We start from the raw sequence: 27,939 nt of genomic DNA on the forward strand, positions 1-27,939 counted from the left end.
CATATCATTTTTGTATGCGTTAGTGTGGAATTGTCAACGTATCACTGATCTGTGCACACGTTTTTGTTATAGGCCTAAGAGTCAATAATATAAAGAAGTTATTTGAAGCTTTCCCAAGATAACTCAAGAAAAAAAAAGGAAAAAAAAACATCCTTAAATAAATCCCATTTGAACAGCCAGATATCTTAACTCATGATACAGGCTGCACACTTCTCCAATCCACTCTTGATATGTCTCTACTTAATTTGCAGCTTTGTTCTAATTCAAATAATTCAATTACACCCTCTCCCCCCAATAAATGTCACAGCTCTATGACCCTGATTAGCATTGCCACAAATGAAAGGCAGTAACGGAGATGTGCTCCGATACTTAAAAAAAAAAAATAAGAGAGGTATAGAAGAAAGAAGAAGACGGGGGTGCAACGACGAGCAAATGACGAGATTAAAGCGCCAGTGCTTCCTGTATTCGCCTCGGGGAAACGAGGGAGAAATTTATGAGGAAGATGGTGAAGACTTGGATCTAATTAGATTCCCTTTGGGGCGAGTGCAGGCTAGCATTCTCATCTTCACAAAATTAGAATGGCATTAGTCTGCATGTGGCTGGGTTGGTTGCTCACAGCGCAGGGGGCTGCCTGCTTGCCTGCAAAGTGCCAACAGGTCCTTAAAGGGGGGGGGACACCACTTTTCAGAAATTGTAAAACGTCTTGCTTGGTTGGCTCACCGTAGGGGTTGCTTGCCTGCAAAGCGCCAACAGGTTCACAAAATTAGAATGGCATTAGTCTGCATGTGGCTGGGTTGGTTGCTCACAGCGCAGGGGGCTGCCTGCTTGCCTGCAAAGCGCCAACAGGTCCTTAAATGGGGGACCACTTTTCAGAAATTGTAAAACTTCTTGCTTGGTTGGCTCACCGTAGAGGTTGCTTGCCTGCAAAGCGCCAACAGGTTCACAAAATTAGAATGGCATTAGTCTGCATGTGGCTGGGTTGGTTGCTCACAGCGCAGGGGGCTGCCTGCTTGCCTGCAAAGCGCCAACAGGTCCTTAAAGAGGGGACCACTTCTAGACCCTTCTCGCAAGACTAACAAGGTTTTTTTTTTAGTGTCATAATGTTTCAAGAAAAATATGTCTTGATTAAATCATAATTTAGAGATGCAATATACATGTATTATACAAAATTACACAATTTCATTTTATGATGATGAGTCTGAACAAATGCAGCGGAACTGCCAGTCTTATTTTTATTTTTTAAGAAAAACTATGTCTCGGTTAAAAATCAAAATTACGAGATGCAACATATCATCAGAAATTGCACAGTTTCCTTTTATGATGATGAAGAGATTAACGAATGTAGCTCATCTGATGATCCTACTTTTAATTACAAATATGTCACGCTCAGTGTTTATAAACTCAAGAAAACTGATCAAGGAAATTTCACTCTCAAATATCAAAATCCTCTCATACGTTGACCTTTCCTTTATGTTAAAACCAAACCCTGCATACTGTGATGAGCCCTGATTTGTTTTCTTTATCTGCTCAATAACTAGGCCATAAAATTGAGCCATGCTGGCAGGGAGGAGGAGGGGGGTAGATGGTTCTAATTTTGCATTTGTGTTCATCTTTCCCTGTCAATCACAGCTTATTACAATTGACAGTAGGTTTATTTTCTTCCATTGTCAACGCCTCACTGCCGAGAATTACCATTGTAAAGAAATTAACTTCAAAGAAGAAGTAATTTGTTGTCTTAAATGAGATTTTTCCTCGATCGTATAGAATTAGCAGAGAGTTCAAAGATTTAGAAACACATTAAAAGTCAATGAGCTCAATGTGTGAACAGTTTGGTTCCTCAATATCTGTCTGATGGTGTTAATGTGATTTTTTTAATTTGATTGGTGGAACATGCATCATGTGTCATACTTTATTCCAAACAGTGGGCTTTCAGATTGAAACTGAACATTTTTTTTTCCAAAAAGTTACAATGGGAGACTTTTGCATGCTAGGTGGCAGCAGACTTACCAGGTAAATTTCCATTGTTTACGTAGTTCTGAGCGTGCGCACCTTACCGAGAACAATGGATTTTACCTGGTAAGTCTGCTGCCACCAAGCATCCCAAAAGTCTCCCATTCATGTACTTTCTCTTTACTTAAAAGTGTTTATAAATTTTGATACTGTAAAAATGAAAGAAAATCAAAATACTACAACTACAACTACATCCCAATATGTACATGTACACGTACCTGGCTGCAATGTTGTATACGTTTTTTTGTACACCATGTCACAAGTATACACCTTTAGATAATAACATTTTATAGACTTTACTTTAATCTCCACATACTAGAAGCTGCCTGCATAATTCCACTTAAGGATTAAAATGTAAATGTAAGGCTACGTTACACGTGATAGTAAATAACATTAACCATTCTAAATGCATATTGTCTGGGCATGGTGGTACCATCCGTTACCAACATTATACCATACACCTGAGCCCTCATTTAGTCGAGCTACTGAGCAAGTTTTGTATGCAACAAACAAAATATAACAAGTGGACCAGGGCCAAGTTTAATATAGCTGGCAAGCCAACAAATATGTAGCTTAGCCAATTTTCTATGCTAAGCAAAAATATGACAGGCCACCAACTGCAACAATGTTCTAAATTTATGCATTTTAGTTTGCAAAAAGCTTCTGTTCAGGACTTTTTTTTTGGTCTACAGCAATTTAACATTTAGTGGGCTTATAATAGTCCACGGCCCAATTTCATAGAGCTGCTAAGCAAAAAACTTGGTTAGCATGAAATTTCATCCTTGATAAAAACGGGATTACTAAAAAAAATTCCATTTGTTTAATGTTGCTTGTTACTGGTTTTCAGCTGTTGTTTTTATAATCCTAAAATTACGTGGAAAATTGGTTGGTAATCCTGTTTTTGTCAAGGGAGAAATGTAATGTTAGAATTTGTTTTTGCTTAGCAGCGCTATGAAATTGGGCCCATCTGCTGAGGCCCATATGTGGAAGAAGCATGCACTTTGTGGTAAAAGCATGAAACTTCCTACAGTTGATAACCTATCTAGGGATCATTTTTAGTTGTGGACCCATCTCGGATCTTGCCCTTTTTAGGGGCAGGTCTACATTTTAAGACAGTGGAGGTAATTTATGAAAATAGGCCCAGTCTATGTAATGTAATGGTGGCTACTGGCTGGTAGGCTAATCTGTGTTCTGTTCAACAGCTCTTTCCTATGCTGTGCTGGGCACATTCATGTTTATGCATGACATACTCAAAATGTAAGTAGGTCACCATACTTGTCATGCATTAAAAAACGGAGCATTCTAATTTAATAAGTTGATGAGAAAATTAAATGCACACGAGACCATGATTAGAACAAGATGAATCCATCATTATATATGTAGCCCTACAAAGCTTCAAATATTAAAGCAAGCTGCTCTCGGAGCTCTGTGTTGATCAATATATGGGACAAACAGTGTTTTAAACAGGTAAACAAAAGATTAAAAAGAATCCAGTTGTGTCAATGTGTTATATGCAAACTGTGTGTGACCTACATTCACAAAATTTGTTCAGTGAAACACAAGCGTAATGTTTTCAAGTCAGTTTTAAACAATATCATGTACCATGGAGAAAGGCTCATGATTGCACAAAGGTGACTTCCTAAAAAATGAATCATCTTTCTTGTAAACATCACTTTGGTGTAACATGTTCTTAATTCCTAAATTAGTGTTAAAATGAACTTAAAAACAGACTAATCCCAATGCTAAGTTTTAAGAAGCAAGAAATCTTCAAATAAAAAGCTGCAAAACTTGGCCCCCACCCAAAAAAAAAAATTAAATAAATACATAAAATCATGAAAAATGTTACAATCAAACAGGTGGTCATTATAATGAAGAGGAATATGGTCTCGTAGATGGTGCCACTCTCATTATTCAACAGTTTTTGTAGCCAGCTGGCTGTGGTTGAAAGTTAAGGTCAAGAATAATATGGGCTGGTTCATTGCACAGCGCAGGTAAATTAATGACCTGTAAAATTTAACCAAGGAAAACAAAATGGCCGATGATCAATCATAATCCAATTGTTGTAAGAACAATAGAATCTCTTTAAAAAAAAATTGTATGAAAAAACACTATTTAATCTTATTTTATATTATTTTATTCTATATTCATAAAAAATAAGACTTATGGCAAATTGTGTTTTTGTCAAACACATACCCAACAAAAACAACACTATACACACACAAATGGAAACACAGGCCTGATGATACTTCACAGAGGCAACAAAGGCGTTTTGCCTCCATGCCCCCTGATTATCCCCTGATCATCATTGCCTTGGTGCCCTTGAAATGCTCCAGTATAAATTTACAATTTCCCCATAGGGGGCCCCTTCTCAAGGAGAACATGCCTTGGTGCCTTCGTTCTTTCAAAAACGAAGCATACAAAGCCTGGGTAACATTATATCAAATAACACTGTTTTCATACTCTCTTACAGTTCCCAGCATAGGATGGAACAACTATACATGACACAGAATTAAAGACAGTGAACATACCACAGTTACTGTATCTTAACATAATGCATAAAATAACGAACCTGTGAAATTTGAAGTTGTAAGATATTAACGAAAGAAAAAAACACCCTTGTCGCACCATGGTCACACAAAGTATGCGCTTTCAGATGCTTGATTTCGAGACCTCAAATTCTAAACCTGAGGTCTCAAAGTCAAATTCCTGGAAAATTACTTCTTTCTCGAAAACATTTCAGAGGGAGCTGTTTCTCACAATGTTTTATACTATCAGTCTCTCCCCATTACTCGTAATCATGAAAAGTTTTATGCTAATAATTACTTTGAGTAATTACCAATAGTGTCCACTGCCTTTAAGCAAGTCTGACCCAACGTGTCTTGTGTGCACATTTGCCCCTTAAAGGCAGTGGACACTATTGGTAATTACTCAAAATAATTATTCGCATAAATCCTTTCTTGGTGACGAGTATGGGGAGAGGTTGATGGTATAAAACATTGTGAGAAACCGCTCCCTCTGAAGTGCCATAGTTTAGGAGAAAGAAGTAATTTTCCACGAATTTGATTTCGAGACCTCAAGTTTAGAACTTGAGGTCTCAAAATCAACCATCTAAACGCACACAACTTCGTGTGACAAGGGTGTTTTCTTCTTTCATTATTATCTCGCAACTTTGATGACCGATTGAGCTCAAATTTTCACAGGTTTGTTATTTTATGCATATGTTGAGATACACCAACTGTGAAGGCTAGTCTTTGACAATTACCAATAGTGTCCACTGCCTTTAAAACTGAAATTTGTCTTGAAGTCTGTACAATTGATTCAATTACAAATGTCCCCTAAGTGCACAGATATCTAGAACACAGTGATGAACACATACAATGAATAAAGAAGTGTTCAGAGATGTCATCTTAGTGACATCTTGCCTCCATCCTATCGCAACTCCAGCCATTGTTCCTTCTTGAAGTGACCTTTTAGTATCGGCTGAGTATCGACCCTTTTTTAAAGGCAAATTTGTTTTTTGGAAGTGTTCAACTGATTTAACACTGTTTAACTGTATGTACACAATTAAGGCCTAAAACTAACATGTGAAAAATTGCATTTTTAAAAGTTGCTTCTTTGAGATATCGCTGAAAATCTGGAGTTATATGTTCGCGCGCAGGAATAGTAAATCCCTAATAGGAACACACATGCTTATTAGATTCAAAATTTTGGGCATAAAATCTGAAAATCATTTACATAACCACATTTCTTTGAAGTGAATATGTTTTCTAAATGCTTTATACTATTGAAAGCTGCTGTAGGCGGGTTCTAAGTTCTAACAAAAAGTTGTTATTGTCATTAACTTCAAGAGAGATTTCCAAACGTATACCGAATTCCCTTTAAATATCAATCCACTTTGAATCATTTTGCTCTTTCCAGTCCAGACATGTTCAAATGAAATATCAGGGAGAAGAAGCATGTAATATTTCACACGTTAACATCACTTTAAAGGTTAGATTCCAGAAACGGATTCACAGCAGAAAAACACCTCCAGAGCCCTGACAGTGTCATAACTTCTCAAGCGGCTTCATGTGGGCCACTGTAGCCCGCATTGAAACAACCCACGCATACATTGATCACATAACCTAATTAGGGACATCTTCACAGATTAAGTCTGCTCTTTCAGCATGCACTGGGTGATCCAATACAGTCTTACATCTTGACACCAGGTGAAAATACGAGCCCTTTGGACTATAGAGTTAAGGGCATATAGACACTATTGGTAATGGTCAAAGACTAGTCTTCTCACTTGGTGTATCTCAACATATGCATAAAATAACAAACCCGTCAAATTTTGAGCTCAATTGGTCGTCGAATTTGCGAGAGAATAAAAAGAACAATTTCCCTTGTTGCCCAAGTTGTGTGTTTTCAGATGCTTGATTTCGAGACTTCAAAATCTAATTCTGAGGTCTCGTAATCAAATTCAACTATTTTAGTGAGAAATATTACTTCTTTCTCAAAAACTACGTAACTTCAGAGGGAGCTGTTTCTCACAATGTTTTATACTATCACAACAGCTCCCCATTACTCGTTACCGAGAAAGGTTTTATGCTAACAATTATTTTGAGTAATTACCAACAGTGTCCAGTGCCTTTAACCAAAATCAAATCTCTGCACTGTGTACCTAGGTGTCCTTAAAAATACACACCACAGCCAGAAAATCGGAAGACTAGTCGGAGCTTTGTTATTGCAAATCTATAATTGATTGCTGCCAGTAGAGTACAACCCCATGACAGTTCAGACTCAGAGTTTTTCATTAACTTGTTCCTTTCCTTTGCCAACTGGCTTTCTGTCACAAGCCAGGACAAATTTCAACTTGTGGTCCATGTAGTGTTTATAGATCAAACATCTCTTAAACAATTTTTATGGTTGTAACACAAACACTGCGTTTACACTCAATTCAGAAAGGTGGATTGAGATCCAGCATTTTTATATTGACCACAGATTAAGATCTTGTGTCACGCTTACAACAGCGCTTGATCCAGCTCTGATCCCACTTATGATCACAGCAGAGCCACATGAAAAGAAAAAAAAATTGTTGTTCCCAGCAAAACCGGAAATTACCACATTCAATTGTCATGTCTTATCACCTTTATGTTTACACTTCTGGAATGAAATTTGCTAGTTCTGACTCTACCATTTCATCACAGACACCACAAACTCAGACACACTGTGTACAGAACCAATTGTAGTTTTCAGTTTTGCATGTTAACAGTGGACACTATTGGTAATTGTCAAAGACTCCTTCACATTTGGTGTATGTCAACATATGCATAAAATAACAAACCTGTGAAAATTTTTGCTCAATCGGTCGTCGAACTTGCGAGATAATAATGAAAGAAAAAAACACCCTTGTCACACAAAGTTGTATGCTCTCAGATGCTTGATTTTGAGAACTCAAATTCTAAATCTGGAGTCTCAAAATCAAATTGTGGAAAATAACTTGTTTCTCGAAAACTACATTACTTCAGAGGGAGCCGTTTCTCCCAATGGTTTATACTTATCAACCTCCCCCCATTACTCATAATCAAGTAAGGTTGAATGATAATAGTTATTTTGAGTAATTACCAATTGTGTCCACTGCCTTTAAGTCAATGCTAACAGAGGCCTACAGTTTCATAAAGTTTCAAGGCTTCAGGAACTTTAATTTTTTAATTACGATGATGAGGCTCTAGGCAACTTTGCACGGAAACTGGCAACTTCCGTTTCGTGAACTGACACGAAGGTTCAATTTATCATTGTACTACACACGGCACGCACAAACCTCTAAGTGAACCACAAAAAAACAGTTTAAAGAACTGACATCTGACTGTGCCTCACAAACCTATTCACTAACAACTTGAAATACTAAAACTAATTAAGAACAATCCGAATCAAGCCCCACTTTGTGACCAGACTCAAACTCAATAAAGCTAATTACATATTATTTTTTTTTAATCAATTCAATCGTTATCATTCCATTCATAACAACTTTAGGAGCACATTAAGGAGATGCGCAACTCGAGCCATTGTATTTGGTTAACACCCATTACAGATCAATCTACCAGGCAATCTCGGTGGTCTAAATGGTAAGACACCGCTCTAGAATTGCAAAGGTCATGGATTCGAATCCCACCCCAGTAAAATGCCTGTTATTTGTTTCACAGAGCTCAAGAAAGTACTACAGTGCTGACGCACATCGGTGTATATGGTAAAACCTAAAAGGAATATTCTTCATCCCTGATGCAAACATTACAAGTGTTGTGGGACATAAACAGAGTGAGTAAACAATACACAAAACACATACATGTGTGTAAAGGTTCTGTCAAATCGGCTGTCATTCGAACTTCAGGTTGCACGGGAAGCAAAGTAAATTTAGGTCATCACTGTACAATGTATACAAATATATAGAAGTTCAAAGGTTACCGTATGAGAGCTTTGCAAGGTATGTTTTTGTTACCAAACAATTCAGAAAAAGAATGAATAACTAAGAGAGGTTTGCATAAACATCATGTGAATATCTCTTTTTGAGTATTGGTGGTGCTGAAAAGAACCATCGTTAACCACTCAACATTTCGATCAGTATGCTCTGATCGTCTTCAGGAGAAGATATTCACATGGTGTTACCGCAAACTTGTCTTAATTTTAAATGCAGTTTCTAGAATGAAGAAGTATTCAATAAACAACAAAAAACAGAAGAGAACATTATTTTTAAGGTGGACAAAAAGGTTTAAATAGAATTGACGTGGTATACTGTTGGAATGGAAATAAATGTCTTGAAATGAAATGTATTTGCCTCCCACATAAAACTCTTACACTGGCTCCATGGAGCCTACATTATGCATGGCGCAATTCCTTAGACTGTGAGCGACTCCACAATTCATAGGTACATTTCATCAGACACACTAATGTATAGGTTCCCTTTTTCATGAATTACAAGGTCCTCTGGTGAAAATTCATTAAAAAGAAATGAATAGTTAATGAACATCAATGGCATGATGCCTGCATTACTGGTACTGTATACACCTGCATGAGTCCTAGGTTTATAACAGGAACATTGCAGACAGGTTGATTTTGCATGGGTAAAATATTCATTTCAATACTACATTTAAGTGTGTAATCAAGTCCCTGTAATTGATTGGGTATCATCGTGGTGAATGTAACGGTACCCCATGCTCAGAGCAGAATGCTAATAAGGGCATCATTAGTCAGGAGCACATAGAGTGGATTATAAGCTTGTATAATAAAGCCCTTTATGATTATCATATAGCCAGAAGTGTCATTCACTTCTCTTTAGATGTACGTCAATTCAAAATAATCTTCAAAATGCAATTTTACATTTGTACAAATCTGCACCGTTGTACAAAAGCTTCACATTTAACTGCATTTTACTTGATAAATTTACTTCATAGATCTTTTATAGAGCTGTTGTGCATGCTTAAAGCAAGGAATATTGCTTACAAATTTCTGCTCAGCAAAAATAAGTAGGGAACCAGATGCAAAATGTGTTCACATAACTTGATACTTTAGCTGATAAACCTTTTCCAGTAAGCAAAATTGTTTGATGCTTAAAGGCAGTGGACACTATTGGTAATTGTCAAAGACTAGCCTTTACAGTTGGTGTATCTCAACATATGCGTACAATAACAAACCTGTGAAAATTTGAGCTCAATCGGTCATGGAACTTGCGAGATAATAATGAAAGAAAAAAAACGCCCTTGTCACATGAAGTTGTGTGCGTTTAGATGGTTGATTTCGAGACCTCAAGTTCTAAATCTGAGGTCTCGAAATCAAATTTGTGGAAAATTACTTCTTTCTCGAAAACTATGGCACTTCAGAGGGAGCGGTTTCTCAAAATGTTTTATACCATCAACCTCTCCCCATTACTCATCACCAAGAAAGGTTTTATGCTAATAATTGTTTTGAGTAATTACCAATAGTGTCCACTGCCTTTAATGATTCTTTGTGCTAGAGCAGCTCATGGAAAATGAAATTGGGCCCAGGCACTTGGGAAAATTTACAATGAAGGGTTATTTGAAAACAGCTAAAGACCGCCCACCGTCTGTGGCCTTAAGAACATGTAGGGGCCTCTACAAGTAGGGGCTTGACACAACAATGAAAAAATCATACTCTGTTAAAATGAGTGGGCCTTTATGATTTAGGATCAATTTAAACTATCAATCAATCACAAGTATATTAATCTTTCCACGATTGGATTTAACGAAAGATGAAATCAAACATGACATGCGTAATTTTTGAATGAGTTTCTGGACAACACCATGTGTGCTTGTTGTATGTGAAGGGAATATACACAATAATCAACTTTTGAAAAGTACTTCTAACATTTTCTATTTAATCACGAGTTTTTCCCTCCCCCGAAATAATCAATGAGCGAAGCAAAAGACCATCTACCCAACCACAGCCTGGGAGCTGAATAACCCACATTTAAGCGTTGGGTCTTATTGATCCAAATGTTTCCAGACATCTTTGGCTGATGACTCAAATGACTCTGGGGGGAACGGAACGAGGCAAATACGATTGATCTGAACCGGGTGCTTGGAGGGATGTTTCTCTCTCCCGCTCCCTCGCTAAGATTGAATGATCGCAGACGTGTCTTTCCTAGGGGCAGTGTTTTGTTTCTACAGACATTATTTACAGCGTTCAAAATCATTATATTGTGCTCTGCCATGGTTAAAGAATTTGAGATATCATAGGGCGCCACTAACAAATATAGCTTGTAAGGTTTAGCATAATTTACAATTTTCAAAGATAAGGTCATGTGTGCACACGAAGCAGTACATTTTTATATGAACACAAAAATAATGGGATTTGAAGATAAACTATTTGATTGTTAACACTTTTCTCGTGTAATTACATTATGGTAACTAAAACAACAACAATAAAAAACGATATCCTGTAGAATGTCAGCAATAAAAAAGAAAGATCAATCAAAACAATCAAATTTTGTGATGTAAATGTGAAATAATCACAGTCACAATTTACTATAAAAAAAAGTATGTCAGAAAATCATTTTACAAAAAAATAGTTAATGCCCTGACGTTTCAACCCTAGCAGAGTCTTCCTCGAATGATAAATGAGAAAAAGGTGTAATATTTGTGCTTTAATGTATACACCTTTAATTTCATGCTTGCATCTGTGGTTGAACTACTAATTCACCACACAAAATGCCCCCAAACTGTACATGGTTGTACCATGGGATAAGTTATTCAGATCCAGTTTATTTTCTTAGCACATGGAGGCCATCTGTCCAGTAGTTCTGGATGGATGAAATCAACACCTAAATTGCATATTTCACTCTTTGTGAAGCCATGACCCAGCCATGCATGACCCATGAAATTTAAGATCTTCCATATTGTATTGGGACCATTGTTCACGTCCCAAGGGGCATTTAAACCATTAGGAAATCTAGGAGTTCATCAAAGTGACTTGGTATTCACTTCAATTCTCAGATGCTCTCCGCTCATTAGTGGCCTTTTTGACGACTGTCAAATGTGTGAGTTAATTTCTACTGTGAGTCAATTAAGCAATGTCTAAAACAAGCCATGCATACAGTGGCACAGTGGTGGAAACTAATTACTCATTCATAAAGCGCAGACAATGCATAAACAAATGAGAGGTCGTTAAATCCGAACCATTACAGTAGGCTTAATGATCAGGAGGTGTGCCGTGTATGGTTATTGCATGCATTGTTTCAGTTGAATAAAGGATAATTCTCTATGGTGCTACCTCAACACCTCTTCAGTGTTTAAAATTAGCTAACCATTGCAATTTCTTTGGTTTGCTGTTACAAAGAAATTTTTAATTAAACAAGACTTGAAAATGCGCAGGTCTACATATTTTTCCCAATCCCTAATTCTTTTATATTATGCATGGGCTAAAATTTAGGGATCAAACATTTGTTTTGTACATAAAAAGTGCACAAAAATCAGATTGTTAAATACATAGAGCAGAGAGCATTTGATTTGTTATTTTGCCTCATAATTTAAGCGTTGTGTATTATTAGAGAAATTTAGCACACATGAAAATGTATCTGAAAACCTAAAACATAGTGCAGCAGTTGTTAAGGTTTTCAGTTTTTACAACCAAATCAATGTCAATGTGTTTACATGATGAAAATTTTGCATGGTTTTCACTGCTCAATGTGCCACAAAACAGATTCAGCCCAAATGTTCACAGGGGTACACAAAACATGATGACCTCTGTGGACTATTTTGTCAGCTCTTCCATGGAGGAAGAAAATCTCCTAAAATGGCTCTACCAATCCAGTCCTTTGAATGTGGATTGTAACATGATCTTTAAAAAAAAAAAAATTAAACACTACAATTGACAAAGAAGTAGAATGTGTCTAGCAGGAGGTGATAAATGGGGAGGATGAAGATACAATGCAAAGATCTAAAAATCGAAACATCAATACAAAACAGTTCAATGCATCCAGTTCTAGGTCAAATTTCCCACACACAAGAAATTCAAGTACAATTTTTGTCTTTATCAGTTTTTAAAAGAAACAATAGAGAAATAATTTCAACCTACATCAATTTTACATTGTGCAACTGCAATCAGAATTCTTAATCTTTGTACTTTAGGGATGAAGCAAAAACCTTAGATAGTTGACAACATTTGTGAAGACCATGTTGATGTAGCTCGCGAAAGATTTGTGGGCGATTAAATATTTACAGTGGCTGAGTGGGTCTACTTACTGCACAATGCCAAGCAAGATGGGATTGAAATCAATACCATAGTGCTATGATGATAGTATATAGGGCAGATAATGGGATCTCGGAGTCTCCGGCATGTCTTTGTTCAAATAAATGTCTGATAAAATACAGGCCAACTTGTTGAGCTCCGTCGCTAACATACAAAAAATTATATGATGGGTGCAGATGGTAAAAATACCTAGTGTAAACACGGACCTCGTTCCATGCGCTTCTTGTAATCAAATAACATGAATCTGGGAGGAGCTTGGACTAGGAATAATGCATTTATGATGTGGACTGCTCGCAGAGAATTTCCCGATCCTGCGGGCGTAATTGAAAATCCTTTTGTGCAAAAATCAAACTGTAATGAAACCGGTTTGCATGACTGGATTTTCCAATTTAAGCCTCCTTTATATGAAAATCTCATCATATTCCGCATGTACGTATGTGTATGTGTACACTTGTTGTAAATTAACATCACACATAATTTGAAATCTGCAGTCTGCTCTCTGATGCATTGTAAATCAATCGTCACTTGACTTTATTGGTTGTAGCTTCTGCATTAATGACTAATTTTACACCCTAAAATTAGGATACAGAAAGGTGCTTTTAAAATGCTTTGATTGTTTAAAAGCACTACAATCATTAATTTTAAATTGTGTTGAATCACTTTATTAAAAAGAATTGTTTCTGAATAAATATTTAAAACATAAAATAACCAAATTCTATGCCTGCTGGAGAAGTGGGGTCAAATTTGTGTATGTCCTGTCAAGCAGTATGTCTTTTCATATCCATGATCAGATGATATTACCAAACAACACAACTAACATTTTAACTATGGTGATTAAACAAATGCAATGATACATGTAGAACATTTTAGCTTTAACCTTCTGGCAATTGAAATAACCCAGTAGTCGATCAAAGCTTTACTTATTGTCTAGAAATGTTATTTTCCTTTCGCAAAGGAGTCTCAATAATATGAGCTAAATTTACACAAACTATACCTTTTGGATTTTGAAACCCTTCTGTTGTTTTAATCCTATATAAATCTGGAGTGAATATGTCCCTGCCGGAAGAATAATCCCTGAAAGAATAAACACCATGATGCATCTGAACCTCATATTCAAATTTAGGCATAAAAACTTCTATGTTTTACATAACCACATTACTTCAAAGTGAAATGATTCTCAAAATCCTTAAAACTATCGAAATCTGCTGTAGGCTTCTAACCATTGGTTTATATTGTCATTAATTATAAGAATTGTTACCAAACATCTTCCCTTTAAGACCTATACTGTCAAACTGCAGGTATAACCTCTTCCTTGCTGATGATCAGAAACAAACCCAAGATGCAAATGATATGTGGGAGATTGTCCTTGGGCCAAGGCTATACTTATGAGGCATCTTTGAAGCAAGTGGGCAGGTGCCTGAGCCATTGAAGGAGCCATGCCACATTATCTTGGCCTTATGGTTAACCACTAATGGACAACAACAGTTCAATCTGATGCATGCATCACCAGCATATTCTGCACCTCAAACCATACCTGCTAAATTGAACACACACACAACCTGTAATCATGTCATATGCATCATGCATAGAACTATAAGACCGGTTTATACTTCATGCGGATGCGAATGCGATTCAAATTTTTACGTCAAAAACTTTGCAACGAATAATTCGCTCAACTAGTGCGAGCATTCGCTGTGAATAGCCCTGTGACGTCAAAGTATCGGTTTTATGCAGCTATCTTTCCTCTGCGCTGTAGAAACACTTTGGTTGAAGAAAACTGAGGCCTTCGCTCCTGATGAAGGGGCACACCAACTTCCCTCTGGCAAGAGGCACTGAGAGACAATGTAAATTTGTATTGGAACTTTGCAAAGGGCACCACAGCAAAAGCACAGGGCACCACAGCAATTGCTGTGTGCCAAAGAGTTAATTTGAGGCCTGAACACTTATATGCTCATTGAAACATAATGTTAGAAATGTTCCTCGAACTCGCCTGGCAAGTCCAACATAGCACCAACACTCTGGAACTCACTTCCAGAATACCTCAGACAAATACACAACATCACTCTCTTCCAGCAAAAACTCAAAACACACCTGTTCTTGCTTGCTTTCCAATATCTTGACAAAACTTGACCGGCACCTTTAAATGTTTCTCTTTTTCAGTAAAGTGCGCCTTATAAATGCTGTATTTTTATTTATTTTTAATTTTTTTTAATTTTTATAAATGGCTTAAATTTTTAAATGTTGTAAAGAATAATGAATAATGAGTATATAAAGACATTTGGAGTCCAGTTCAGTATCTTTATCACATAACCCCTATCAAATATTAAATGTAATTAGGGAATCTATCATTACATGAAGGACACACACACACACTCAAAAATTTCTTGCCAGCCCACGGGAAACACTCTTAATGAGTAGAATCTCCACAAGCATAGAGAGATGTGAATGTTGTTTACTAGACAAACTGCAGCTAGCTCAATGCAACATGGCTGCTTTCTTTGTACACATGACGCCTATCATTATTGTACAGGTAATCAATCAATGATGTGTCTTGACAATGACGGGAAAGTGCATCGTCTATCACTAACAAGAAACTGAAACTTGGCTATGTTGTTTCCTTACATTCATTGCCTGTGTTGATACAGATACAGTGCATGTTTTTTTCTTGAAATTCTTTCTCCTAAGATTTCAGGATTTTGTTGTTTTCCCCTCATACAGTCCTGATGCTTCCAAGGTATTTGGTGCCCCTCGAAACATTCCAATATCAGATATTTTAAATTTCCTCATTATTGAGGTGCCCTTTACAAAGGAAAAAATGCCTCGGTATCCTTGCCCTTTCAAGAACCAAGCATCAGGCCTGCTCATGTGGACAATATAGTTGTTTTTTTTCTAGCTTTTTTTTGTGTTAGCCTGGACAGTTCACCAGATTTCATAGAAGTATTTTATGCTTCTTGTGTTTAATTTACTGTTTTTGTCTACTTGTTGTTTTTAAAGAACTCTGTGGAGAATATCTAATAAACAAACAAACAAACAAAAGACTATGGTCCATGCTTTTTGTGTCAAATGCTGCAAAGTGAGCTACATTGCACTAGTAAAAGAAGTGTAACAGATGTGTGGGGCTTTGACAGACTTTCAGACAAGAGAAAATTGATTGCAATTAGCAGTCACCTCCTGTAACTAATACTCTGTTGCACTGTGTGCATTTAGCATGGGTCTAAATGCCAACTGACATCCATGTGCAATTTAGGTCCTCAGCAAAGTTATTGTGGTGTATTTAGCCCCATCCAGTGTCACTTTATATTGCAATCAGAGTCCTCTAAATGCTTTTAGCAGGGTATTTCTTTCAAGACAGTTGGATTTTGCTAGGTGCCTTAAAGACATCCGGTGGCAGTCAGGGCTACGCTACTGTAAACTTTATCGGATTTGTCACAATAACAAACCGCAACGAACAATCACCAAAAATGCATCAAAGCTTTTAGCTTTGTTTAATACTTTCTTAAAGTCATTGTCCAAGTTCCAACAAGCCGATTGGAGAGACTTTCCAGCCAACTTTTCAAATAACTGTCAAAATCTCCATGCAGATCATTTCCCCAGGTAAAAGAATTAATTTACCAATAAAACTAGATGTCCAGTTACATGTAACGACTGTGCTGTTAACTGTGTATAGTTAGCCAGGGGCTACTTCCAGGGTAGCTGAGTCTAGGGATAATCTTTATGGAGCATAGCAGGTTGATTCCAAGACTCAATCTACTATGTGTAGGCCTATACATTAACATATCGTGCTTCCTTGCCAGTGCACTTTAAAGTTGAAATGTACAGTATACCAAATTGTATCAAGTCTACAGTCCAGACTAGTCTTATCTCGAGTTAGGACGAGTAACTCTCATCCTAACTTAGGACTAGCCACACATTTTGTATATCCCACTGGGGGATAACTCTTTGTGAAATCCACCCCTGAACTGCTAACTTTGCTGCTAACTCCAAAAGTTAGCAGCAAAGTTACATTAGCAGCATAGTTAGCTAATATTTGGGTTCACACCGTCAATAATTGTCTCTGTTAGCTAGCAACAAAGTTAGCAGCGAAGTTAGTTACTCTTGTGAACATACCTGAAACTAAGGGTAAACAGGAGGAACGCCTGAACATTGCTTGCAGGAGAAAATCTAAGGGGGATTTGAAACCACAACCCCCACAATTCTAGAGCAAATGTCTCATTCACTTGACCACTGAGAGTGCCCCACGATAAGACACCAGTTTGAGTCATGTGTTATTTGTGTGTGAACATATTTATGAAAAATAACTTTTGGTGTTTGCATTTTGTAGTTTAAGCCTAGAATTGTTTTTACAATTTTGCCTGAATTTGGAAGAGCAGTTGCACAGTGACCCCCACCCCTCCACCACCCCTCCCATAAACCCGGTCGTCTCTCTACAGTATATTGTATGCCAGTCACCACTGGTATTTATAAAAACTTGTTTCCAGATCTTGAATCAATTCTACAATTAGTATAAATTTCTCCTGCTGGAAAATAATTATCAAGCCTTTATGGCTCTTTGTTTTTATTAATTAAAGTTTCAATACTTATAAAGCACAGCGACATCAAAGCACTTAAAACAGAAAATATCAAAGAAGTCTCTTTGCACACATTAATCTATAAAGTTCTCTGTATTTTCGAATGGTAAGTGGTTTAAAAAGTGGACCCTTGACACAAAACACAATTTGTTTTTTCTAACGTCTGGATCTCTCGGACCAGAGTAATGAAGTGTACCATAGCTAGTGGTTTTAGTTTAAGCACATTGGTTAAATTTCATGCTGTCTGTGAAATTGCCTTGCCTACCGTAACAGTGGTAAACATTAATGGTTACATATCATCAATAACCATTATGTTGTGAAAATTTATTCCAAACTCTTTTTAGAGAATTTTCTTAAACTATCTTACAAAGATACAAAACATTTTTTTAGTTTCAGTGCAATTTTGTTTCAACAACAAAAAATCTTTTGTGATGCATGCCCACCCCTAACCTCTGAGCTTTTTAGCAGAAACTATATGAATATTTTTGGGGGAAAAGTATTTAAATTTTGTCCTTCTCAGTTCTTCTTTTTATAACTATTACTTATTTGACAAAGACAAACAAAGCAATTTACAATTTACAAAGTAGCAAGGGGAAAAAGTTCATAAATACACCAAGAAAAAGCAAAAGAGTATATAAAAAAATAGACATACAAAAATAAATAAGCAGTAGGGCAACAACATAATTAAATAAGAAGAGTTATTTTTTAAAGGCAGTGGACACTATTGGTAATTGTCAAAGACTAGCCTTCACAGTTGGTGTATCTCAACATATATGCATAAAATAACAAACCTGTGAAAATTTGAGCTCAATCGGTCATCGAACTTGCGAGATAATAATGAAAGAAAAAACACCCATGTCACTCAAAGTTGTGTGCGTTTAGATGGTTGATTTCGAGACCTCAAGTTCTAAATCTGAGGTCTCGAAATCAAATTCGTGGAAAATTACGTCTTTCTCTAAAACTATGGCACTTCAGAGGGAGCCGTTTCTCACAATGTTTTATACCATCAACCTCTCCCCATTACTCGTCACCAAGTAAGGTTTTATGCCAATAATTATTTTGAGTAATTACCAATAGTGTCCACTGCCTTTAAATTAATAATAATTCAATAAAATTGTTTCAAATTGACTGAAGAGACATATAATAGTAACACACGCTCATGCACTTTGATAAATACATAACTACAGCATCATCATCGGGATAACTATTATGACTGCTCATAAAATTATCCACTGATTGATAACTATATAAGACCAATTTATGAATGATGAGATGATACAGCAAGTCAGGTACACTTGATCCATCATCCCTCATATCTCACCGTCAACCCACCTTACATTTTTTGTCTGGTCTGATGACTGAGTCTCATTATCATACAACTTGAAAAAACATAGTAAGCCTATAATATAAGCATGTAGTATATGAAGGAGTGTATTTTCAGATAAAATGTTAAGTTTATAGCACATTTATAATATCAGGTCTCCAAATGTCAATTCACTAGAGCCCAGTCAACAGTCATTATAATTAATGTTAAATTATAGGCTCTTTTGAAAACCATGCCTTTTGCACGTTGTTTTGGCTTCGGCTTACTTACAATTATTTGGAAACAATGTGCACTCCCCCCCCCCCCCCAATCCCCTATAATAAAGGCCAAACCACCACTGGTCCAAGATACGTACAGTAGGGCTGGCTATACAATAATTCATTTGTTGATCAACCATCCTGTGTGTGCAGGTAGAGCTCAATGATGGTATTGTGTGTGTGGTGGGTTTTTTATTGAGTGAGGATCACGGACGGCATAGGCAAAGTGTAGTGTAATTAATAGTACATTTTAATAAATGGAACGAGAACACTCGGACAAACATTAAAACCACATTATTGGACCAAGATTGGACCACGGAGGTACACCCATGTAGCTACCTAGCTCTATATCCATGATTTTTTATATGATTATTGAATCCGCCTCCCGCCATCCATAAAACGAAGAAGAAAAAAACAAGATCAAAGAATAGTGCCGACAAGTTTTGCTCTTGATGAATAGGCGAACTTATTGGGCCTTTGAAGCCTAAACTAAACCCTCTGAGGGTCACCAAGAAAGAGATTTCCATTACGAAATAGTTACTTACCTGCACTAAATGATGGCTAACACAGGGACGAGGGAAACCAAGTAGGCATACGTCGGATTATTCTGATGTCCGGTAGTGGTCGCGTAGTGTCGTGTCGTGTGCGCCTGACAGTTGCCAGCTTGCTACACACAGTGTGTGTCTTTCCCACTTATACCGCTCGGTGCAGTATGTGTGCTACTGCAATGCTGATGGCATCTTGACTGTCTAACGAAGAGAGGGCGCTATCGAACTATTTCAGCGGGAAACGGAGTAGCGAGGCCGCCATGTGGACCTGTGGTCGCCAAACTGAAAGTTTAACCATGTTTCTTTGTTGTACAAATCCACTTCTAGAATTATTAACTTACAGTATATAATAAGTCCCGGCATACATAATGGTGGTCTTCCTATTCAAGTTCCTCTTCAAAGGGTTCCTGATCGACACACTTTGTTACAACCCGATATGAGACACTCCAAAGAGCTGTGATTTTAAGATCCAGGGAGGGAAAAAGAATGGAATTCTCGTCTTTCAAATACTAGATTTCTAAAATTCCGTTTTGTTTCTCGAAATAATAATCACTGAATAATACACCCATCACACTAATTCTCCCCACCCACCCATGTTGGTTGCATTGAGCTAGTAGGCATACAATTATTTAGCTGTACGGGCCCAACGTCTTTATTTGATGCATGATTTCATTGGATAAAAGTGCTGTGACGTAAGCGTTCCACATCTGTGATGATGATTGGCCCAAAGTGATGTCATATGCAGTGTATTCACGAGCCTTGAAGTGTAACAAGTTCAGGCTACGATTATCTGACTGACAACTTTTTCAGTCCCATCGGCCCTCCGTTTCTTTCTGACTACTGCTCATTGATGAGTCTTCAAAAGTGGGCTACCCCCATTTTTAATTTCCCTGGATGGTTTAACCTTCTTTTCGTTGCTGGAACCGGGTGCGGTGCGGGTTCTTCAATGTGGGAAATTTGGGTTCCCATGCGCCAAAATAATATTATATTTTTCGACCTTGCTTTTTTTAAAATCCCATCTTGGTGGCCATCTTTGATTTCTGACAAAATTACACCATACTGAGATATTATTACCACCAAACATAACTTCAGCACGAGGGGGTACAATATACTTCAATATTATATGTAAATTATCCAGAAAGGAGGCATTGGCTTATTCCGTTTAGGCTATTTTTATCGGCTTGCTAAAAAACATTAAATATTATAGCTAAGCATATACAATACATGTGCTCAACAATATTTTCTTCATTTACTCATTTATTATTTTAATTTTGGGGGAGGGTGTTCTTTGGGGATTGATTTTTGTCTAATATCCAAATAGGTTTATCAAAAAAACGTTGTGTTGAAGGATGTTGTGTCCCTGATGTGATGTGGAAGTTTATTCCAGAGTTTGGGTCCATATACCGAGAAGGCTCTATCGGCAAAAGTGATGCGACTTGTTCTTGGCACTACAAAGTATGGTGAACAGGAGCTGTTTGACCGAAGAGATTAAAGTTTGGGTCATTTTGTGACTATTCAAAGTCAAAGTATACTAGTATTAAAATCTAACTTGTTTACTTGATTATTATGATCAGGAAAATCAGAATATTTGCAATCAGCGTTCCCTTTTATAAATTCCTATGAAAAGTTCCATGTGCTAAAGCTCAGATAATCAGTCAGCATTCACATGCACTGTCAGTGTAATGCACAGATAGATTTTGAAACAAAACTTCCTGAACATTCTTACTCCCCCCCCCTCCTCTCTCGCTTTCTTGTGGAGATTTGAGGAGGGATGTTTCTGTCATGCCATTATAACACTTATATCTATAGGGTCATATCCCCAAACTCACACCACACTTTTGTGACTGTTTTCTGACTTGCTTTTTATTCTAAAGAAAAACAACATACATACAAGTGTTTCATAATGCTCCAATACTAGAAATAGCTGTGTTAATCTGATAGATAATACAGAGGGACGGTAGTGGTTGCACTTACAGACAAACTAGTTACATAAAAACTGCATGAGGTTTTGTAGAGCAACAACTTGCATCTGATGAAGTTGTCGTTGCTACGAAAGCTAAATGCCTTTTTGCTTAGTTAATTTGCCTAAGTACAACCACTACCTTCGGCGTTTTACAATGATCCAAGACTTGCCTGAGCATCTTCATACCAGAGTGCACAATACATTGCCTTTATGTCAAATAGTAGGTCTGATGCTTTACTATAAAACAAGTATAGGTTCACAGTTTTTGATAAAAACTGCATGTTTTCTAGGGGTTTAACAACATAGCCAGACCAATATTTATGTTTGAATGCCAAAAGCCGGCGACACTTTCATATTGTTATAGTTTTACCTCCAAGATTAAGCATTTACATATAAAGGAATACAAACTTCAAGTGGATAACACTTGCACCTGAGCTGTACCGGTACACTAAGTGAGAATCTCAACGAAACATTCCGTGTCTACTAAACCGGATTTTAAGGTTTGCATATCTATTACATCTTTGTTCCTTTTCCTTTAGCCCAGGACCAAATTGTATGGCTCTGCTTACCGCTGAATTCTGCGCTTACAATCACCATTCTCCACTTCCTGTGCAAGCACCAAATTTCTGTGCTAGCTGCGTAAGCGAAGAATGTCTAGTAATGTGGCAAATGCACAAGGTAAAAATCCCTGCTAACGCTTGACGTAAAGCACGGAATTCCCTTCTTCCAAGCACCGATTCTTTAATAAGGAGTGCGTTTTGGCGACCCCAACCAAAAACTGTTTCGGTTGTTGGTCGTTGGTTCTGCTGTTCAGACTGAACGATAACCGAGTTGTGAGCTTGGTTACCGTTTTGGTTATGACGTCAGTAACAGTTTTTGGTTGGGGTCGCCAAAACGCACTCCTGCAGAGCCATGAAAATGGGCCCAGGTTTGACACCCCCCCCATTCATACATTGCAACAGAGACTTGCATCAAACCAGAGCTACTTTTCCTTTAACTTTGCAAATAAAAACTACAGAACTTGCTTTGACTAACTGTACACAGTAAGTATGCAGACCAACACAGAGCATGTGGCTGGACGTTTTGATACATGTATGTACAATCAATATAAATATTTACAAAAGCTAGTTTTCAAGAAATGATACAAAGTCTGTCAACTGGGCAATGTGCTGTTCGCTTGGAATGGCTTGGTCCGGCTGGGTACCTGTCAAAAAAAGAACAATAAGATTACTAATGTGCCAAACACCCTACATAGTAATAATAGTAAACCAAATTTGTAAGCTTAATTATCCTTACACCCAGCTGAGATGTTAGTTGTGAAGGTGTGGCTGCAATGTGTTTGTGCTGCAGGCATTTATAGGCACCTTTGGTAGCAAGACACATAGACTTAACGGTAAGTGTTTAATTTTTTCTAGAGGGCACAGAGAAAAACACTTGTGGCACAGGAGAGAACCAACACACAACTTTACTCATAAATGGCCTAAGCCGGGAATTGAACCAAGGCCAACAGTGATAATGAACAAACAGTGATAATGAAAAACGATGGAAACATGATAATATGAACGAGGGATATTCTTCTAATATATCATTTAGATTCAATATCGACTTCATATTTGCACAAAGATGCGCAACACAACAACATAACCACAAAAATAAATCAAAAAGGCCTAGCCAAGTGAGACTTTAAGAAATAAATGTACAAACCTGGTTTTCTCGGTGATATCATATTGTTTTCAGCGTTATATTGCCATCCTTCTGCTGTTGCAGCTGAAACAAATAAAAACAAAATGTAAAAAACTTTTAACAAATCTGTTTGTAGAGCTGTTTTCTCCAGACACAAAATAATAATTTAATTTCCATTCATTTGGAAATTCTGTTTGGAAAAGCGTTTTTAATCCCTGTACTAGCCAAGAACCGCATTGAGAAAAGACAAGGAAGGAAGTTTCAGTTTTATAACTAGGAGGAAAACCCCAAAAGAACTATTCCAGGAAAACCCACTAAATCAGGTAGAGACTAAAAACAAATCCACATAAGCCCTTTTCACAATGTAGATCTCTTTATTCCTGTGGAATATAGCCCCATCGAGACCTCAGGACTTGTTTTACCCCACAGTTACCCCGGTGGACTTTCTTACACGTGTCTCTATTCCACAAGGTTCCGGTTGCACGTTTCAAGCTTACCCCTACTCCAGAGCAGAGGTGGCTATTCTCCAGGTACCCCCGTTTGCCTGGGCAGACTGGGGGTAAAGCAATTTTAGTGTGAAAAGGCCGGCCGTTTTTCGCAGGGGGCAACCCTGGGTAATAGAATAGTGTGAAAAAGGCAATAGTGCCGCTACCAGATGATCTGCACTCTGTACTCACCAGCAATTGCTGGCTCAACTTGTAGTCCGACATACGTTGCAAATTCCTCTGCTTCAATCGTTGTGTAGGCTGAGCTAATGAGATGGTACATTCTTTGCCTTATGTTAGCTGTAGAGGAATCAGTAATAAATCAATCATCGCATTGAACATGAAACTAACTCTGTACCTTCCCTTATTATTTAAAATGAATAAGGCAGAGTTTTCAGATGCCTTGAAACTTCAAGTCACATTTATGTTTCATGAAAAAAAAGATTACAACATGGTTTTCTGTAAAAAGAAAAATGTACATCTTGAAGCCTTTCAAAAAACAACATAATGTCTAGACATCCAAAAAAGCTATGGGACAAGCAAATACTGTGCACAAACATGTGAGCATGAAATGGTGTGTCAGGCGTGGAATTTCATCTTTGAGAGGGCAAGGCCATTGTAATTTTGCAAAGGACACTTCCATTGTAAAATCATTTAATCTATAGGATACTTTTGAAGGGACATCAAGGCCAAGACCAGGGGGCAACGGAGGCCATGGCCTCCATGTGATTCTATACCTAGTGTGTAAAATCTCATCAACTAAATTGATTGTTTAAGATAAGCAATTTGGTGCATCAAATTCTTCCCTTCAACCCGTTAAAGCATCAAAATCTTTAAAGGAACACATTGCCTTGGATCGGTCGAGTTGGTCTTTGAAAAGCGTTTGTAACCGTTTTTTTTTATAAAATGCATATGGGTAGAAAGATGTTGTAAAAGTAGAATACAATGATCCACACAAACATGCCTCAAAATTGCGCGGTTTTCCTTTTACCTCGTCGACTAACACGTCGGCCATTTATGGGGGTCAAAATTTTGACTCCCATAAATGGCCGACCGTGTTAGACCGACAATAGACCTTTATCAAGCTGTCACCACCTTGGTCATGTTCCCTGTTTCCAATGACAGTAATGACTGCTAAGATCCATTGCGCATGGCACCAGACTATTATTTTGTCCAGCCTCAGTTTGGTTACAATGAGTTGGGATGGAGTAAAATCAAGATGACCACAACGTGATAAAGGTCTATAGCAAGGGTGGTGCATGTTATATGGCCTTACTAGTAGTCTAGTGGCACGGTTGGCTTGTGCGTAAAGCGCTCGCCTCTCACCAAGGTGACCCCGGTTCGATTCCCAGGTCGGGGCCATATGTGAGTTGAGTTGTGCGTTGGTTCTCTGCTGTGCCACGAGGGTTTTCCAGACTATCTGGTTTTCCACCCTCAGGAAAAAATCAAACACTTTCGATCTTGGCTGTGCTCCGTGGTCATAATGGGTTGATGTGGCTGGCAGCTGAATGCGCCCTTGCCTGCCTGCTTCTCGAACACGTTGTAGCCGCGTCCTTCGCAATTCAGCTCTTAGCTGCGAGTAAGGATGATTAGCCCCCCCCCCCAAATTATTGATTATTATTATTATTATAGTGACCTCTCACCTGATATGGCTTCCATAATGGGCTTGGCCGTCTCTGACCATTCTTTATTAAGTGAAGCATAGGTAGCTGGAAAGTTCCTTTGCCACATACACTGACCAACAGCCCAGACTAGACCAAGCTCTGGGTTGGCTGTCTTGATTGGCTGAGGGATTCTCTTCCACAAGAATTTAGCATTGTTCCTAAAAGTTAAAAGTGAAGGCTTTGTGTAAGGAATATCATCTTTAAATAAAACATGTGTACAAATTGGGGGAGAATATGTTCCTTTTAATTAATTTTTTGGAAAGAATGAAGTAAATTAAACAAGTTTAATTCATCATTGGAGTTAGAAAGAGTACATTCTTTGCCATCTCGTTCACTAAACAACTAATCTGTGAGTTTGTCGTTGGGTTGTTGCTTTTACTTCTGCAATCAAATTAAGCAAAAGTTATTTTGCGAGTCTGCAGTTGCAGTTTTTTTTTTACTTAGATAGTAATTCAGACAGAGGATTAAAGCAGAAACAAAAATTATGATAGTCCACATTTTTATAAATACCCATCCTTTTTCTTACAGACTTAGTATGACCCCTGTCACAACTGCTTATTTTGAATTTTTTTTAAAATTATAATTACCATGTAAAATAAGCACTCAGTGCAGTTTCACACGTAAGCAGGTTGCAAAGTTTTAAACTGTAAAGCATCAACCTGTAATGCATCAACATGTGCTTAAAGCACAGGAAAGTCTTGCTGAGCAGAAACTGTGTACCACCAGCCAAAATTCCGTAAAATTTACACTGTTGCAACTGGTGCCCAAATAATTTGTTTGCTAACAAAGATATTTTCTAAGCAGTATTACCTGCTTCACAGCTTTATGAAATTGGGCCAAGGAAATTTGTCTGAGCCTAGTGACTAAGCCTTTAAGCGGCATGGCGCTATATAAACTTACATGTCATTTGTCAGAAGATACAAGCCAAGAAGCTTAGAATAAACTTCTGGGGTAGCCACACCACCTGGAGCCTGTAAAATAATGGGGAACAAAAAAAACCACTCTGAATTTCATGGTGAACCATTGCCCATTCAATCTATAGATTGTGTGAATCAGTAGGGTGTGCTCCATGTACATCCACTACCCATAATGTATCAGTGGCAAACCTAAACATACTCCTAGAACTATTTCGGTTTTGTCCGGCTATCGTCTTACTGGAGACGATAGCCAGACGAAACCGAAATAGTTCTAGGAGTAACCTGAACAGTGATACTTGACCTCATGAGAGTCCAAATACTAAGGTCGAGACCGATGTTTCTCAGATTGTGGACTTAATAATAAAAGTCATCAGTTTAAAGCACAAGTCCTGTTGGAGGGTGCATACAATGTATGAACAGTAAATACTAGAAATGACCTTGAGTCCAAATAATTGCCTGATGTTGCATAGACATCCAGAAGCCAGTTCGCAATTTTAGACTATTTTGTTGGGTCTTGTTGTTATTTATGGTTATCTTTTTGTGGCTTGGTGTGATGGAAATCATAATTTGCCGATTGTGTTGTGAGGTACTGTGGATATTATGGGGCACTAATTTGACAGCAGTTGTCAAAATTTTCCCCCCAAAAGTACATACATTCAGTACCTCTTTTACTGGATCTAGCATCGGATTAGCCCACCTTGTTGAGCTGTTAATGGCTCCGCTTTTAACATCGGTCTCATCACTGTCACCATTACAGCCCACCTTCCATACATGTCTTAAACGCTAAGTTTTCAAAGGTCGCAAAATGCGAGGTAGTTTGATTGCAAATTTCTCCCACTTAAAAAAGTCCAATACTACTCCAACATACCTCATTTTATTCCTTACATTTGTGGAATTACTATGACACATAACAGGGCTTACTAAATGATGACTTTGTCCAGATGTGATGATTTGAAAATTGGTAAAAAAAAACGTGTACACAAATTACATTTACCGTGACATACTCTTGGGCTCCGCCGTCGGTAGGAGGGTTACGTTATCGCAACTAGGGTATAGGGTAGCCCCACTTGTGTGGCCAAGGATCAGCTATCCTTGGCCACATAAGTGGGGCTAGGGTGTAGGGGATCTTTTTTTTAATAACAATGATTTTTCATAATAATTTATTGGTTGAACATTTGTTTTATATTGATTTGACTTGCAAGGAATGTCGGGATTGACGAAATTAAATACAAAATAATACATAGGGACCCTAACCCTGACCTCATAATAAACTTAGGTCGACATGTCTTGAAGTTAAACATAAAAAAAAGACATTGGCCACTGCTTAGAAGTCTCTAAATGTCGATGAATTGGCAATGATTATCTTCCGTCCACCACCACCAGTGCAGTGGAACGATCGACGGGCCCGCCGCGCCGCAGCACACGCGGCCGGCTCTGTGGCTGCTGGAGCATACAACTTTTCGCACCTTCCAATCAGTGCGGTCCCAAAAGGCCCATACCCAATTGGCGGATGCGGTTTGCGTGTTGATAAACATTTACTGTTATTTGTAAATTTCGTAACACAAAAAGAGTTATTCACCTCTAGTTCTTGCGATTCACATTGCACAAGCAACTTTTCTGCGTCCAAGGCGGCCGCCATCTTGCCTCGCTGGTGCGCGGCAGTAATTTTGATGTTACTTGAGTTAAAAATAGGAAATAAACCACGAACCAACGAAATAACTGGTCTATACCATTAATATAGAAGGGTAGGTCAATTTGTTTATCAGCAGAATCTTGA

The 27,939-nt window shown here is 37.8% G+C and overlaps 2 protein-coding genes across 5 annotated transcripts in view; both read right to left on the bottom strand.

Moving 5' to 3' along the window:
• The window catches only part of LOC139939827 (uncharacterized), an 89,781-nt gene extending 70,196 nt beyond the window's left edge, over positions 1-19,585 (bottom strand). For all 4 annotated transcript variants that reach the window (XM_071935965.1, XM_071935966.1, XM_071935964.1 and 1 more), the window contains exon 1: positions 19,448-19,585. The gene's annotated coding sequence lies outside the window, so the exon portion shown is untranslated. The remainder of the gene's footprint in view (positions 1-19,447) is intronic.
• A 1,119-nt stretch (positions 19,586-20,704) lies between these two features.
• On the bottom strand, positions 20,705-27,838 carry LOC139939611 (COP9 signalosome complex subunit 8-like). The gene is made up of 6 exons (XM_071935643.1): positions 27,742-27,838; positions 26,146-26,216; positions 25,225-25,403; positions 23,774-23,881; positions 23,118-23,180; positions 20,705-22,617 (listed from the first exon to the last, which is right to left on the bottom strand). Exons 1-6 carry the CDS (start codon positions 27,799-27,801, stop codon positions 22,538-22,540), a joined length of 561 nt encoding a protein of 186 aa, XP_071791744.1. The 5' UTR covers positions 27,802-27,838; the 3' UTR covers positions 20,705-22,537.
• Positions 27,839-27,939: the final 101 nt, after the last annotated feature.

The sequence above is a fragment of the Asterias amurensis genome, chromosome 7 (genome assembly GCF_032118995.1).
Source record: "Asterias amurensis chromosome 7, ASM3211899v1".
In the NCBI taxonomy this organism is placed as follows: domain Eukaryota; kingdom Metazoa; phylum Echinodermata; class Asteroidea; order Forcipulatida; family Asteriidae; genus Asterias; species Asterias amurensis.

Coding starts and splice junctions, on each gene's coding strand:
- LOC139939611 (XM_071935643.1), bottom strand. CDS start 27,801: ATGGCGGCCGCCTTGGACGCAGAAAAGTTGCTTGTGCAATGTGAATCG. Junction 26,217..27,741: donor GTGAATCGCAAGAACTAGAG/GTGAATAACTCT, acceptor ATTATTTTACAG/GCTCCAGGTGGTGTGGCTAC. Junction 23,882..25,224: donor CATTATGGAAGCCATATCAG/GTGAGAGGTCAC, acceptor ATTCCTCTACAG/CTAACATAAGGCAAAGAATG.